The sequence below is a fragment of the Trichomonas vaginalis genome, chromosome VI (assembly GCF_026262505.1).
Source record: "Trichomonas vaginalis G3 chromosome VI, whole genome shotgun sequence".
Taxonomy (NCBI): Eukaryota; Parabasalia; order Trichomonadida; family Trichomonadidae; genus Trichomonas; species Trichomonas vaginalis.
In genome coordinates, this window is record NC_067208.1 from 15,146,618 (window position 1) to 15,162,302 (window position 15,685).

The 15,685-nt window shown below is 31.5% G+C and overlaps 6 protein-coding genes across 6 annotated transcripts, besides 4 other annotated features; 1 reads left to right on the top strand and 5 right to left on the bottom strand.

Annotated features, from left to right (window-relative positions):
• Positions 1-133: 133 nt before the first annotated feature.
• Positions 134-166: a mobile genetic element.
• A 155-nt stretch (positions 167-321) lies between these two features.
• Positions 322-354: a mobile genetic element.
• A 1-nt stretch (position 355) lies between these two features.
• Positions 356-561: a mobile genetic element.
• Positions 562-3,120: 2,559 nt separating this feature from the next.
• TVAGG3_0868600 (porin domain-containing protein) lies at positions 3,121-3,999 on the bottom strand (the record flags this gene model as incomplete). Its single annotated transcript, XM_001314639.1, has 1 exon — positions 3,121-3,999. One exon carries the CDS (start codon positions 3,997-3,999, stop codon positions 3,121-3,123), a length of 879 nt encoding a protein of 292 aa, XP_001314670.1.
• A 253-nt stretch (positions 4,000-4,252) lies between these two features.
• Positions 4,253-4,285: a mobile genetic element.
• Positions 4,286-5,121: 836 nt separating this feature from the next.
• Positions 5,122-7,485, bottom strand: TVAGG3_0868620 (uncharacterized protein; the record flags this gene model as incomplete). The annotated part of the gene is made up of 1 exon (XM_001314638.1): positions 5,128-7,464. The coding sequence occupies one exon, from the start codon at positions 7,462-7,464 to the stop codon at positions 5,128-5,130; it is 2,337 nt and encodes a 778-aa protein (XP_001314669.1).
• Positions 7,486-7,996: 511 nt separating this feature from the next.
• TVAGG3_0868630 (mRNA splice site selection) lies at positions 7,997-8,926 on the bottom strand (the record flags this gene model as incomplete). Its single annotated transcript, XM_001314637.1, has 1 exon — positions 8,054-8,866. The coding sequence occupies one exon, from the start codon at positions 8,864-8,866 to the stop codon at positions 8,054-8,056; it is 813 nt and encodes a 270-aa protein (XP_001314668.1).
• Positions 8,927-10,113: 1,187 nt separating this feature from the next.
• On the top strand, positions 10,114-12,715 carry TVAGG3_0868640 (STKc MAST like domain-containing protein; the record flags this gene model as incomplete). The annotated part of the gene is made up of 1 exon (XM_001314636.1): positions 10,211-12,361. One exon carries the CDS (start codon positions 10,211-10,213, stop codon positions 12,359-12,361), a length of 2,151 nt encoding a protein of 716 aa, XP_001314667.1.
• Positions 12,716-12,778: 63 nt separating this feature from the next.
• TVAGG3_0868650 (protein modification by small protein conjugation) lies at positions 12,779-13,651 on the bottom strand (the record flags this gene model as incomplete). Its single annotated transcript, XM_001314635.2, has 1 exon — positions 13,149-13,583. The coding sequence occupies one exon, from the start codon at positions 13,581-13,583 to the stop codon at positions 13,149-13,151; it is 435 nt and encodes a 144-aa protein (XP_001314666.1).
• Positions 13,652-13,955: 304 nt separating this feature from the next.
• TVAGG3_0868660 (uncharacterized protein) lies at positions 13,956-15,140 on the bottom strand (the record flags this gene model as incomplete). The annotated part of the gene is made up of 1 exon (XM_001314634.1): positions 13,956-15,140. The coding sequence occupies one exon, from the start codon at positions 15,138-15,140 to the stop codon at positions 13,956-13,958; it is 1,185 nt and encodes a 394-aa protein (XP_001314665.1).
• Positions 15,141-15,685: the final 545 nt, after the last annotated feature.

The window sequence follows — 15,685 nt, forward strand, 5'->3', positions numbered from 1 at the left end:
TATGTTTTGTAGTTTCTAAATAAATTTTTTTAGGTTGGACGAAAGTCTGAAAATTGTATTGATAATTAAAATGCGTTATTTTTGAGATGAACTCGTGTATTCCTTCCCATGTTATCTAGGGTAAAATTTTGATTTAAAGGTGCATTTTCCACTTTCTGACATTCTCTCAATTTTTTTGAGACTCAAGTTTTATGTCCCAATCTTCTAAGGTAAAAAGTTAATATTTTTGGTTGAATAAAAACTATTATAAATCATTATATGGTACCTACTATGATTGTTATACTTTAGTGCTATTCCATTAAAGATATATTGATTTTGCATGAGCATGTCAGAAAGTTGTAAGTATACCCTTAAGGGTCTATGGTACATTTTCGACTATATTCAAAAATTGAAAGTAAAAATGAGAATAACCATTATCATCTTTTACTTGAATCGATTTTTTTGAAGCTCAGTCTTTGACAAAATCCAAAAATTATTTTAAAAAAACAGAATATAAATATGATGTTAATTTAGAATTTATGATTAGATTTAGGCGCTGCCATATATATTTTGGACTTTAACTACATGGCACCGATTATCAACAAAAGTGCCAAAATGTTTACTAGCTATGTCATGCCCAAAGCAACAGACAAATAAAATTGAATACCATTTTATCAACGCTAAACCAATTGAAATATTCAATTACCCTAGTCCAGCTTCTAATATCATTTGGGAGATTAATTGCAATAATACTTTACTAACATCATCGCAAATTATAGACTACGTTAAAGCAAACAATATAAACATCCAAATGGTGCTGTATTTGATTGATACTTTTTCATAAATTTGTATTAAAGATATCAAATGCATTTTCGCTCATTTATAAACCTGAGAATATGAAATTTGCAATGCTAATATATAATAAATGTTTCAAATCTGAAGGCTACGATATTGCATGGGAAAATTCTCAAATCTTGATATTAATGGGAAAATTGATAATATATTCACGTCACTTGATTTTGCAATTAAATATTCAATTGTGTTTAACTATGATTATTCAGGAAAAAAATATTCTGTTCAAAGTGGAAATAAAGAGATCTTTATGCAAATGATATGAGAAGGTAAAACATTTGATAACATGATTAATACAACATTGTGTTATCGAAACTATGTAACGGCTGAGCATCTTAAATCAAATTTGGCATAAATTTCTGATTCAAAAGCAGAAAGCATGCATTTTGGAAATTTTAATGTTGCTTCGTTTTTAGATTCTAATGGAGTAAATACCAACGATATTTACATTTCTTTTCATATTTATATTTATATAGTGAAATTCTCATTCATTTCATATTTATCAATGTTTTATCAAATTCTTTTGATATTAATGAATACCCTCTTAGTATTGCAATCAAAGAGAATTCAATGGAAATTATCGAATTCTTAGTCAAACATGGTGCTGATGTTTACACGAAACTTATTCTCTTTCTTTTCATATTTATTACTATTTTATCTCTTTTTCCTGCCATTCCTGTTTATCATTGTTATATCGCATTCTCTTTCTTAACATATTTATCATTGGAAGATGATATTAATGTCTTTTATTATTAATATTTATAGTTGGTTTATGTAATCCTTTTTCTTTTCATATTTATCAACGTTTACTGGCATTCTTTTCCTTTTCGAATTTATTACTATATTTTATTACATTGCATTCATAATGATAAATATATTTATCATTGCTTTATGGAATTCTCTTTCTTTTCATATTTATCATTGTGATTAATCAAAATTGCATAATATGATTATTTTCAATAGAATGCGAATATTTTTAATTCAAATGATAAGAAGAAACTTTAACTTAAACTTTTTGCATTATGTCTATCAAAAATATTTGATTTTTACAAATAAAGGAGCATTTTCATGAAAATCTATTGCAATAGATTGATAATATCTTATGATTTGACCTTAAAAATAAAGATTTACGGTGAGAACGATAATACACCAAAACAATTCACGATAAAATTCTTAATTCAAATTTCTGGAAACTGACGTAAATCATCATTGAAAAATAACCTTTAATTGAATGTTACATTCAATAGGCGTAAGTATAACCTTAAGAAATCTCCTTTGATTTTGAATTCATAAGTATAAAATGGTAATGTTATTCCTTCTTCTGTTATTTGATATGAATTCTTTTCTTTAATGCGTAAATAAGCACAAATTAAAATGTTTATTTGCAAAGTTATCTATTTATAGAAGAATTTCCGTCACCTGATTGAGATATCGTCCATTATCTTAATTCAATACATCTAAGTCGCGATAAAGTCTAATTAAATTCATTATAATCAAAATTTGTTTCATAAATTCTCAAATTAAATAAATATGGCAAGAAATTATTTCAATATAAATAAATTTGCATAAATTCTTTATAAAGTTTCAATATAAAATATTATTTTTTATAAAAAGTTATCTGTTTTTTTTTTTTTCATTCTTGTCCATCGAGCATTTTTTCTTGACCATCATTTTCACTTTGAGCAGACTAAACAAATGTCGTAGATAGTGTTTTATCATTGTGTTTAATCATAATTGGGGTAAAAAGATTATTTTTATGTATTTTAATGGTTCACTTAAGTCCATCTGTCTTTAATTCAAATTTCTGGAAACTGATGTAAATCATCATTGAAAATTAACCCTTAATTGAATGTTATGCTCTACAGTCGTAAGTATATCCTTAAGGAAACTCATTTTATTTTGAATTCATCAGTGTAAAATGGTGAGGTAATTCCTTCTTCTGCTATCAGATGAGGGTATCAAGCCAATAATTCACTTGAAAAAAAAAGGAATTGTTTTAAGTAAAATAAATTTTAATTCATTTTAATTGAAATGGATACCAGTTTTTCCAGGGCTCCAGTATGGAACATGAATTGGACCAGAGTTACGCTCATACCATGCGCCAATGTCCCAAGGATTAGCATCATCGTATTCTTCACCATTCCATTGGTATCTGACTTCTACGCCAGCACTCCAGTTGTCATCATCATATTCATAGTCATTGTGTGTGTAGGAGATGCGGATGCTGCCTGGGTTAGCATCTTCGTATTCTTCACCGTTCCATTGGTATCTGACTTCTACGCCAGCTCTTCAGTTGTCATCATCATATTCATAGTCATTGTGTGTGTAGGAGATGCGGATGCTGCCTGGGTTGGATTCGTCGTACTCTTCGCCGTTCCATGAGTAGCCGATGGAAACGCCATAGCCGTTACGCTCGTACCATGCACCAATGTCCCATGGATTAGCATCGTCGTATTCTTCGCCATTGCGTTGGTACCATGCACCGATGTCCCATGGGTTGTGCCAGTGGTAGCTTATGCGGACACCGTTGCCATCTTCGTCGGACTCATAAGCGTTGCGCCAGTAAACTTTCCATGGATTTGCATCGTCGTATTCTTCGCCGTTCCATGAGTAGCCGATGGAAACACCATAGTCGTTGCGCTCGTTGTATGCACCAATGTCCCATGGGTTGTGCCAGTGGTAGCTGATGCGGACACCGTTGCCATCTTCATCGGACTCATAAGCGTTGTGTCTGTATGAGATGCGGATGCTGCCTGGGTTGGATTCGTCGTATTCTTCGCCGTTCCATGAGTAGCCGATGGAAACACCATAGTCGTTACGCTCGTACCATGCACCAATGTCCCATGGATTAGCATCGTCGTACTCTTCTCCGTTCCATGTGTATCTGACTTCAACGCCAGCTCTCCAGTTAGCATCGTCGTATTCTTCACCGTTGCGTTCGTACCATGCACCAATGTCCCATGGATTGTGCCAGTGGTAGCTGATGCGGACACCGTTGCCATCTTCGTCGGACTCATAAGCGTTGTGTCTGTATGAGATGCGGATGCTGCCTGGGTTGGATTCGTCATACTCGTATTCGTTAAAGTCGTATGGACGGAAGACTGGTGGACGGTATGGACCAGGACGGTATGTAGGGAAACTCTTTGATAGAGCTATAAAAGAGAACATCCTTAATAATTAATGATGAAAATTCTTAGACTCTCAAAAACAAATTGAAATAAAAATGGAATTTAGATAGATAATATGATATAAATCAATATTTTGAACTTTTCTTCAAATTGGCAAAATGTCAAATGACAGCATATGATTGACAAAAATAAGATTCTAAAAATTGAGACATCTATTTCAAATTTCTGAAATTATGATGATAAATGTTCATACTATTAAATATCCTTAAAAATAAAATCGTATTAAAATTTTATTAAGGGTTCACTAACCACTTTCTGACTTTATCTCAATTTTTTTGACACTCAACCTTTATTCCCCAATTTTCGACGGTCAAAAGTTAATATTATCGGTCGAGAAAAAGTAACTGTAAATCAGTATATAGTGCTTAATATGGCTGTTATAAATTTTTGCTGTTAAATAAAAGATATTATGATTTTTAAAGAGCATATCAGATAATGGTGAGTTCGCCCTTAATTTCCGGGTTGTGTCACCATGGAAACTCCTTTGACAGCTGTATTTAATTATAACGTAAGTTGAACCACATATTTGTTCACATATTGTACTTAATAATTGTGCTTATTTTAAATACATTTAATGAATATTGGTCGAATTGCCCTCAAGTAAAAATCATCATTTTGATTTGATTCAAATATTTTCATGCAGTACACAATGTGTACATGCAATATAATATACGTTTTTATAGTATTGATGACAATATGCTATTATTTATATGCTGAATCTAAAAAAGTCGGTTTTTCTCTAGCATCAGAAGTGTTTCATCAAACTCAGCATGCCACACTTAAATATTAGTAGTATGGATTTCATCTGTATCACAAGCGACGTCGAAATATGAGATTTTTTCAGATCTCAAGATTTTGAAATCTTGATGAAAAACTTAATATGTCATTGATCTTTCTATGCATTCACATTGTACACACATTTATCTACATATTATGTCTCATAAATAGCTAATTATTTCAAACAGATGTCGCAGAAAATCGGAAAGAAAAAAAATTAGTGTTAGATTTTACGATTCAGGTTGAAACAACGCAATTATATATTTATTCTTATCATTTAAATGAAAAATAATCATAAACTATTGAAAAAAATAAATTATATATAAACAGTTTATATTTTGTTTGAAATTTTTTCATATTCTAAATTACGAACGATGTCAACCAATTTCATAACAGCCTTTGTGACTTTATCATCAGTCCATTCTCCTTTGATTGTAAAGCACTTGCAAAGGATATTTCCAAGGGACCTTGCATTAACAGATAAAACAGATTTTTCATCAGATAAAAGTGACAAATCTGAGTCTTTTGATGCTTCAATTTTTGCAGATAAATGTGAAACTCTTGATTCATAAATAAGTTTTTGACGATCCCAAATTTCTTGTTTCCTTTTGATCTCGTCATCATATCTTTCCTTTTCTATCTGAAGAAGACTATCTGCTCTCTTTTGGAATGATTCTTCCCTGTTTTTCATTGCAATCTTTAATCTGTCACTTTTATATTTTTCATTTTGAAATTTTTGTTCTGCATTTTCAAGTTTCTCTCGAAGAGTTGAAATAGTTTCTTCCAATTCATTGTTGAAATTGTTCAATTTAACAATCTCTTCTTTTAGTTTCTCTTTTTCTGCTTTAGAATCCTCTTGATTCTTTTTTTCTTTTCTTAATTTTTCAATTTTTTCTTTGTTTTCTTCATTTTCTTTCTTTTGTGATTCTAAAACGGTTTTGACAACAATTGGAACATCACAAATATTAATGTTTCTGTCTTCAACAATTGGTCTTAATTCAAGTTCACTGTTTTTAATCAAAACATCAACAGAGTCAATGTAATTTTTCATGTTTTCAATCATATTACTGCTTTTTGGTTTTTTGAATGTTAAAAGTGTTGTTTCAATCCTTCTAAAAATAAGTGAAATATTCTTACAAAAAGTGTCAATTGGAATAGAAAAAAATTTTGTAATTTTTTCAATTGTTTTTTGCGAATTTCTCAAAAGAGAAATTAGCTTTCCATTGACAGCTGATAACAACAAAATAACAGCATGTACATTACTATTGTTCTGTATTGTCAAGTTGTTAAGAATTTCGGTTGTTGCGGATTCATCACCTGAAGAACTTTCAAAAAGTGGAAAACCGTCATTTGACACGACAAACGATAGAGATTTTTGAATTGCATCTTTAATTTTATCTCTTGTTTGTTTGTCTGATTTAAGAACTGTTTGTTGACCGAATATAATTTCGTCTTTTCCTTCCAAAATTTTTGTCAAAAACAGAACTAAACTTGACAAAACCTTTTTTGTTTGGTTTTCTTCTTCGTTTTCAAGGGATTTGATTTTCCTCTTGAGTTCTATGATTCTTTTCGGTATGTTCTCAAGAGGAACACTCTGGCCAATGGCTAATCTGATCTCATTTATCAATGATGACATTCTTTCATTGTCAATTTTGAAAATTTTGTTCGATTTTGACAATGAACTCAAAACTTTGTCCATTGACACTAAATCATACTCTAAACAACCTGCATCATTGGCGAATTCTTTCAATTGACGCTCGTGCTCGTTCAATAATGATTCATCTTCTAAAATGGTCGCTTGAAAACGTGACATTAAATTGTTTGCTTCATCTATTTCTTGTTGTTGCTCGTTTAGCTCTGCATCGACCTTGGAAATGTTGTCAATGGCCTCTTGTTCGTAGGATGGTGATGTGGAGACATCATTTGGTAGTTCTACGGTGATTTCTGTTTGATCATTCACTGGATTATGAGTATATGAAAAGGAACTTGAGCGTGGACGATGAGGATTTGGTTTCTGGCCACCATTTAACTTCATTTCTGTAAGTTCTGCTTCGAGTTCTGCAATTTTGCTGCGTTGTAATGAGATATTATGTTTCGTTTTCTCTAATTGGACTTCTTTCTTCTGTAATTGGTCGTAGAGCTTCTTGTTTTCATCAATTACTGTTTGGAGTTTCGTTTTCAAACTGGAATTTTCGGAATTTGGTTGATTTTGTGAGGAATTTATCTCTTTTTCGGAAAGAATTTTCTCTTTATCTGCAAGCTCTTGACTAAGTTCCTTGATTTTTGATAAAAGACGATCATTTTCTTGTCCAAAAATTAATAATTGGTTTTGTAAGCTGGTAAGTGACTTTGGACCGTTTGAATTTTGTAGATAGAGCTTCGTACTTGAGATTGTTTGGACTTTAAGAGTTTCATTTACAAAAAATCGAATTGAAAGATCAAGTAAGCGTCCAAATTCAGGACTAATTGGCTCTTCTTGGATATTATTTAAGGATTTTGAAATTAATCTGCCTATATTTTGTAATGTATTCCAATCTTGATTGAAAAAATCGAGTTCTGGAGGTGTATATGTATAATTGTCATCAATAATAGCCTTTAAGCTATCTGCAGGAGATAAATTAGCTGATAATGACGAATTATTCAATGGTGGAACTTGTTTTTCAGACATTTTATTTTGACATTGAAACAGAAATCGACATAAAACATATATGTTTAAAATATGATTTTATTCATTATTTCACAAAAATAAATCCTTTTGATTTTGTCAATTCAATTTGGAATTCAAGAAATTTCAGTACTTGAATGGTCGCCAATTTACACTTGTAGAATTTTCGCCTTCATTATTACCAAGATAAGACCATCTTTTCGTAAAAATTACGTTTTATTTTTCATCAAATTACATTCGAAATTACGGTATTGAATGATGACCATTGAGACCATTGGTAGATTGTCCTCAGAATATCTCTTTATCATATGGAAATTGTCATCTAATGATTATTTTTGTACAATGGTTGAAAATTATGATTTGCAAGTGGTAAAATATCGATGTACAGCTGATATAAACCATTCACTATACATTTTTGTTAAATCTGAGTTACTGCATGATGATTAGTCAACTTGAAATATCAATAATATGAGATAAATCAAATATGTTTAATTTGATTACAATTTGATATGATTTTGCGGTGATATAAGTAACAAGAGAATATAACCAAAGAAAAATCAAAAATTAATCAAAATTACAAACATATTTATTATTAACAGTCCAAATCAAGAGGAACTAATCTTCTGACTTGCAAGGCTTGTGCACCCATTCTCGAACGTATCGGAATTCCAGGACCAGAACGATGTTTTTTACTTACAAGGCCTTGGCTTTTGAGCATTTCGTATGTCTCTCTAATTTTAACGTAAGCTTGGTGTTGGCGTCCTAGTACGTGGTCTTCCATTCTGTTATCCATATCTGCCCTTTGAATAACAGCTGTGCAAACGTCACATATATGGATTTTCTGCTCTTTATCTATGGAGTTCTTTAGTAATTCTTGTTCTTTGCTCTTTCTTGTTTCGACAAGTAATTGTGCTTCATTCATTTCTGACATTGCTCGAAGAACTTCACCAGCGAGGCCATGTTCACGCGATGATCTCATTAATCGATCAATCTTTGTATCTAAGTCGCGAAGTTCAGGATTAATCTGGACATCAGCACTTTTGCTCTGTTGGTAGTTTTTACTAACTGTAATTCTTTTATTTGCATCTATAATTATACTATCAAGGATTTCAAACAGTTGTTGATCGTAATTTGTTGTAAATCCTTTATTATCTGCAATGTATTTTTCTTTTAATGAACATGGGCATGGGCAAACTTCGAACTTGCAAGGTCCTTTTGACATTCTCGTATGATCAAGAAGAGAAAATGGGCAACAGCCAGCCAAACTATATTTACAAACTCTTGGATCTTCGTAGCTAGTAATTAGATGCTTTGAGTTATCACCATTTCTATCTACACCAAGCCATTCATCTAGCATCTTTTCGAACATTCCATATTTATAGCTTGTGTATTTTTTACCATTCATTGTTATTTTTCAACACAAAATAGAACCTTAAATATCTGACGCATAATATCAAAGTATGAGAAAACTAAAGCGAATTGAGACTGTCCGATGCACTAGAATGGAAAATCCATCTATGATATTTTATCATAGATGGAAATGATAAAATATAAATCAATATTTTCAAATAAATGCAAACAAATGTCTCATATCATAATAAAATATTGAATTAAGACATGATCTCTTATATAGTAGTATTTAGAGCAACGGCATGTGTGTATATAGATATAAAATATATTCAATGAGATGAGCTAATTTAAGAAATTATTTACGCTTAAAAATTTTTTATGTATCCTATATAGTATAATTGAGAGTGATCTTGGTGTCGTTATAACAAGTGTTCTATCGGATGATACAGCTAGTGAAAGATCAATTCTGAATTAAAGCTCGCAATATTAGGAGTAACAGCTTAAAAGTAAGATTATCTTAGACATTGTGGTATATGGAACAATTATTGGATGAATAACAAGAAGTCGAATCGGGAATAAAAATTTGAACAAAAAAAATTGTTGGAAATCAGAAAAGGATCAATGTTTATTGATGTGTGTTAGATCGACATTTTAAATTATAAGTTTAAATACGTGCAATAAAATAAACAAACGAGACATAAAAAAAACTGTTTCAACGAGTTGAAAAAAACTGAACCATCTTCAACTGTAAATATCAGCTCCGTCGAGAATGAACTAATGCAAGAATAGCTGTCGCCATGTATTGTTTAATATACGGCTTGAAAATGCAAAACTTTTGATCAAATCAATAAAAAGATTTGAAAGTTCAGCGAACAAAAACAATATGACGTACTCGTAATATTCAACTCGAACATATCTGAAATTAAAAGCAATAAAAGTCATTGTTTTTATTCCCGAAGTTTGATCGAAGGATAAATTTTCAATTGCGGTTCAATTTTGTGTTGTCTGCAGAAATTCAAATCTTATAATTTTATTGTAATTATGTTTATAAAGTTATTTGTAAAAATATTGATTCAGTTTTCTATACATTATCAAAAGTGTAATTTTAGTTTAATATTATTTATCTATATGTTTAAAATAACTTTTTAAAAATTTTTGTTGGCAATTGGGATAATTTTTCAAAGCTATTCAATATTTTTATGAAAAAGCAATTCAGATTAATATTATCTTTGATTTCTATATTATTTAAATGATCAAACTTTTTGAAACTTGAAAATTTACGAGATCATAAATTAATGTCATTATCTTTCGAATGTACTTTGTTATGGATTTCCAAAAACCAATCTGAAATAATACGGATCTGTTTGTAAAAAAAATTATCGTTGCTTTTTTTTTATAAATGAGTTATCAGTCGAATCCCCTCATGTTCAATGAGGATGGGTTTGATACTCCATTGGGAGAGAATGTGACTTATAACTCAGCCAAAAATTATTACAAAAACTGTTATCTTTCTTTGAAATCGCAAAAAACTATTTTTCAAAATCTTCAACCAGAGTTAAACACTCTCAAGCCGAAGAATCAATCAGATAAATCAGCACTCATGCATTTCAAAGCCATACTTCCAACAGTCATAAACTTAACATATGCCCAAGTTTTTGTTTATTATCCTTTTGCAATTCCAGAAATCAGTTCAATCATGACTCCAGATCTATCACCAGAAATTGAGCGATTCGCAACGAAACTTCTCAACTGCTTTTTGGCTTTGATTAGATTCGAAAACAGATTAACTACAATCGGAACTCAATATTCTGAGAGTTATCCAACCGGACAAGCCACATTTGGTGATCCTACTAGTGTTATTAATGATCTTAACATCCAGCAAAACTGTGTAATGTGTCAAATTTGCGAAAATTTAGTACCTGCAAATCTGATTAAACAACACTCAAAAGTTTGCGAGATAGTATATAAAACTTCATTAGAGCTTATGTCTACAGACGAAAGATTAAAGGAACTTATTCAGTCGGAAGAGAAAAATTCTTTAATGATCCCTTGGCCATCGACACAAGAGGAGGCGATCAATCATATCATCCCTACAGTTCAGGTTATATCACTTATTAAGTACGTAATTAAAGTAGAAACAAATTCATACGATGCTCCTACATTAATTCAAGGAGTGCTTGAAAGATTAACAGATATTAATAACGTTATTGAAGATATGAACGCTAAAATCTTAATTGCCAACGCACAACGTTTAATTGGTCGCAAACTTAAAGATGCTCAGAAATACGTACATGCAATGGATATTGCACAAAGAACAAGGCTTACAAAATCAAATGTCGAGCCAAAGTTCTGTGTAAATATCTCAGAATTCAAATTTGTTAAGAGAATTTCGAATGGAGCTTTCGCAAGAGTTTTCTTAGCCACAAAAGATAAATTAAAGAGTCCTGTAGCAATTAAAGTCATCCCTCGTAGAAACGTTCGCGGAAAAGGCTCTACAAACAGATTATTAACAGAGAAAAACATTATGCTTCATTTTAATTCACCGTATACGATCAGATTCTTCTATTCAACCATTGGAAAGCACAATCTTTACATGGTCATGGAGTATCTTCCAGGAGGAGACTTATTTTCTTTACTTGAGAAATTTGGCTGCTTCCCAGAAGATGTCGCAAGAAATTACACCGCGCAAATTGTTGCTGCTTTAGAATATTTACGCCAAAACAACGTAATTCATCGCGATCTTAAGCCAGATAATATTTTACTAGATTCTGCCGGCCATTTGAAGCTTGTTGACTTCGGACTGTCATATTTCGGTGTAGTCGGCAGACAGACAGATACACATGAGTCTACGGCCCTCGGAACTCCAGATTATATCGCACCGGAGATTATTACACTCGAAAACCACTCATACCAAGCAGATTATTGGTCTCTTGGTGCCATGCTTTACGAATTCATTACAGGAGTTGCTCCTTTCCACGATAATACCCCTCAAGAAATTTTTTCAAATGTTTTATGCGGATCCATCAATTTCAAGGAGCTTGAAGAGATGAACGCGAGCAAGGACTGCATAGACTTCATCCAGAAGCTGCTTGTAAGCGATCCGAAGAAGAGATTAGGAGCTGAATCAATTGACGAAATAAAACATCATCCGTGGTTCAACGGTATCGATTGGGATAATCTGGACAAGATGGAGCCACCGTTTATTCCTGATGTAAAGGATATTTTTGACACATCGAATTTCGAAGTCAAACATATCTTAAATATGACAGATGACAGCGACATCATTGAAGATATCAGGTTGGGAACTGATATGCTTGAAATTGCTGAAGGAAACTTCGATTCCCAGTTCATTTCAAAATCAATGAGCGTTTTGAAGGACGCAACCATTGAAGAAGCAGCTCTTGTTGGTGGAGAAGTCAAACAGATCCAGATACAACCTGCCCACGTCATTGCGCCCGTCCAAAGAAGAATTAAAAGAACAAATTCGTTCCACATGAGGGATATAGTGAGAACTAACTCAATGTGCGGTGCACAGTCACTCGATGTATAGAGAATTAATGATAATCTCAAATTAGATTTGTAAGAAATTGTTTTTTTGTGTATTTTATTATTTTTGTATATTATTTTTCATTCTTTCTATATTATATATTAAATACCTTAACTATTATTTAATTTGCTTCTTTAGCTTTTCTTATATTTTACTAAATTTTTATATAAAATTATCTCATAAAAATAACAAAGTTTTAAGTATCCAAATGATTAATTCTCATCAAAATTAGGAATTTGACACATAATTACGGCAAGATTAAAGCAGATTTAATATATCAAATAATTTTTAATGATTCAACGATCACTGAGTATATATTTATTAACTACAATGCAGAGAATAACTATTGATTAGGATTTTTCAACAATAAAAAGATTATTTGATATAAAATGATAAAGAATGCATAGTTATGGATATCTAAGTTATTTATTAGATATGATTGTTATATTAAAATCAGTATGCCAAGAGTCAGCTAATATATCTAAATTTTTCCACCAATTTCGATTAGTCGCCATTTTAAAAGTTAGTTTATGGCACAGATACTGTTAGAATTTGTTCTACTGTATATAGTTTGATGTAATTAGCAATATAATTAGCAAAAAGTCGTCCGGTGAATTTGGTTGTCATTCGATAAGAAGAAAGATTGAGAAAAAGCATGAATCTTTAGAAATTATTGGTATTCAAAAATTCGAAATGACTAACAAACTACTCATTGGTAGATTTGGTTCGTAAACAAAAATAAATCTAGAAAGTATTAATATAAAAATTATATTTTTAGGCCGAATAATGTTTAGCAAGCATACTTGGCTGTCCACTCTCTGGCTTTCTGTTCGAAAAGTTTTGGATCCTGAGCGTATTCAGCACCGATCTGTGGCATGAGTGGGCTATCCCAGTTTGGATTCTGGAGGAGGAAGATGATGAATTCGATAGCATGCTTGAGGGTATATGTTGGCTTCCATTCGTTCTTGAGTTGGTCGAGGCAGATCTGACCGTTCTCATTGATGTTTGGATGATAAATTTTAGTCTCGAATTTGATTGATGGTGGGGAAGCTGGGTACTGAGCTGGGATGTTCATGGAGAGGAAGAAAATTCCATCTTCGTAAGGAGTGTTTTCTGGTGGTGAAAGTGTGACACGAAGGTTCTGATCATCCTCAGCATCGATGGAGAACTGAAGAGCCTCATCATCGGCATACTGTTCAAGCTCTTTACGAACAATACTGTTCATATCGATGAATGAAATGAACGGTTATTTTCCCCTTTTACCCTTCTGTACATTTCAATTTTTCTGGTAACGATATCAAAAAAAATGGTCAAACGATAAAGATTACATTTCTGAAACAGTTGGCAAAATTTCTGAACGATTTTTATTGAGAAATGCTGCTTTTAGTCCAAAATTTATACCGATTTCTTAAATCCAATTTCTCATTTATCGGTTGAAAAATAAAATGAAATGACGATTTATTTAGTTGAGGCATATGGTGAGTTGGAATGATGAATATATACATAGGCAAATACTTTTGTATATGAAAGAATACAAACAAAAAGATTTATAATACAAACAAAGAAATACATGGTAATATATAAAAAAATAGCATGGTTAAGTATTGGTCTGTGAAGCAGTTCTGTCGATCTTGCTTGATGTCGAGTTCATATTTTGGTCATTAATATCAGAATGGGACAATATAGGCTCAACATCCTTCGAATCTGATAAATATGGATTCTTGCGTGCATCTAATGAGGTTGGATTACCGGATGTATAAGGAATACTTGAGTTTTCTGAATCATAAGAGTAATAGTCATAATAAGAAGAGTCTGATGAGTGCTGAGATGCTTCTTCAATCTTTTTATCTCGTTTTCGCTTAATGAATATAACCAATACAACAATAACAATGACTATTGCAACAGCAAAACAAACTGCAGAAATTAGTATGTAATTTACATGCGTTGGAGTTGGTTTCGGAGTCTTAGGAGAACTTGGATCTTTTGAAACCGTATTGTTGTCTGGTGGTTCTTGATATGATGGATCAATATCTTTTAACGAAGCAATAGAAGGGGAATAGGGAATCATTCCTGAAACGCATGGTATCCCTTCAATTTGTTCAAGAGTAACATCTACAACATTCTCAAAAAGATAAGATCCGGCTCTTGAAACCATTAAAGGCAATCTCCCCAATGCTATATAGCTCATTCCGCTTTCGTTAGCAGAAATAAATGGGATGGTCGCAAGCAATGAACGTTTTGAATCTTTATTGAGAGATGATGAAGATGATTTCGTTATTCTTACATTGTTGCCTAGAACAAGAAGATTATTATATACAAAAGTTGGATCTTCGTTTCCTGCATCATATGAAGTATTTATCTTATATTCGGTGATGTTTTTCGTGGAAAAATATATATTATAGGTCACAACTGCCCCTGTGTAAGTCTTATAGGTCCTAGAAAGCGCTTGTGTTGGATATATATGGACTGTCTGACTAATAGGAGACAATAAAATTGCATATATATATGTTGCTTGAACATTTACAATGCATCCATTTTTCGAAGGTCCTAAATGGGAAAAGTTGCCTGTGGAATTATTTTCTTGCCAATATATTTCAATGATCAAGTTATCTCCAAAGAAAAATCCTGGTTTTGTGAATATACATTTACCTTTGTATGCAATAAGCTCAATTTTTGAATCATTATATTGCCGGGCTGTAGAGCAATCACTAGGAAGGCTATTTGAATAATCAGGCTCAAAAATTAATGAAGCAGAAAAGAAAAACAAATGAAAGGAAAGCATTGATCTATATTGAAATTTGAGAGATATCAATTTAAAACAAATTGAAATAAAGGTTAACGTGCTTAAATGAAATAATTAATATAATACCTGATATTCAAAATTCAACCAATTATCCTGGAATTGAAAATAATTCAAATTATTTAAATTTATAAAATTGACAACAGCTCGGATAACAATTATCTGATGATGTTTGATAAGAAGATCGTAAAGTAAATTGAAAAATATCAAATTTCAATATCGTTTTATAATCTTTTGATAAATATATCCTTCATCATTGATTAAGATGAAATATTACAAAATTATAGTCTTTTAACAAATATTTTCCAATTTCAAAATCTTTCGTTGTTTTCACGAAATCTTTATAATTCAGTAGCTTGGTAGATATCTATAATGAAAATTAAAAATAAAATATTATATTGCAATTCGTACAGGAAAATCTGTCCAATCATAAACTCACGTATTTTTTTATAGTTTTCCATCTTTGTCTTTTCTTTTGTATTATCTTCTATTATTGAATAAATTGAAAAAAAGAGGCCCGTGGTAAC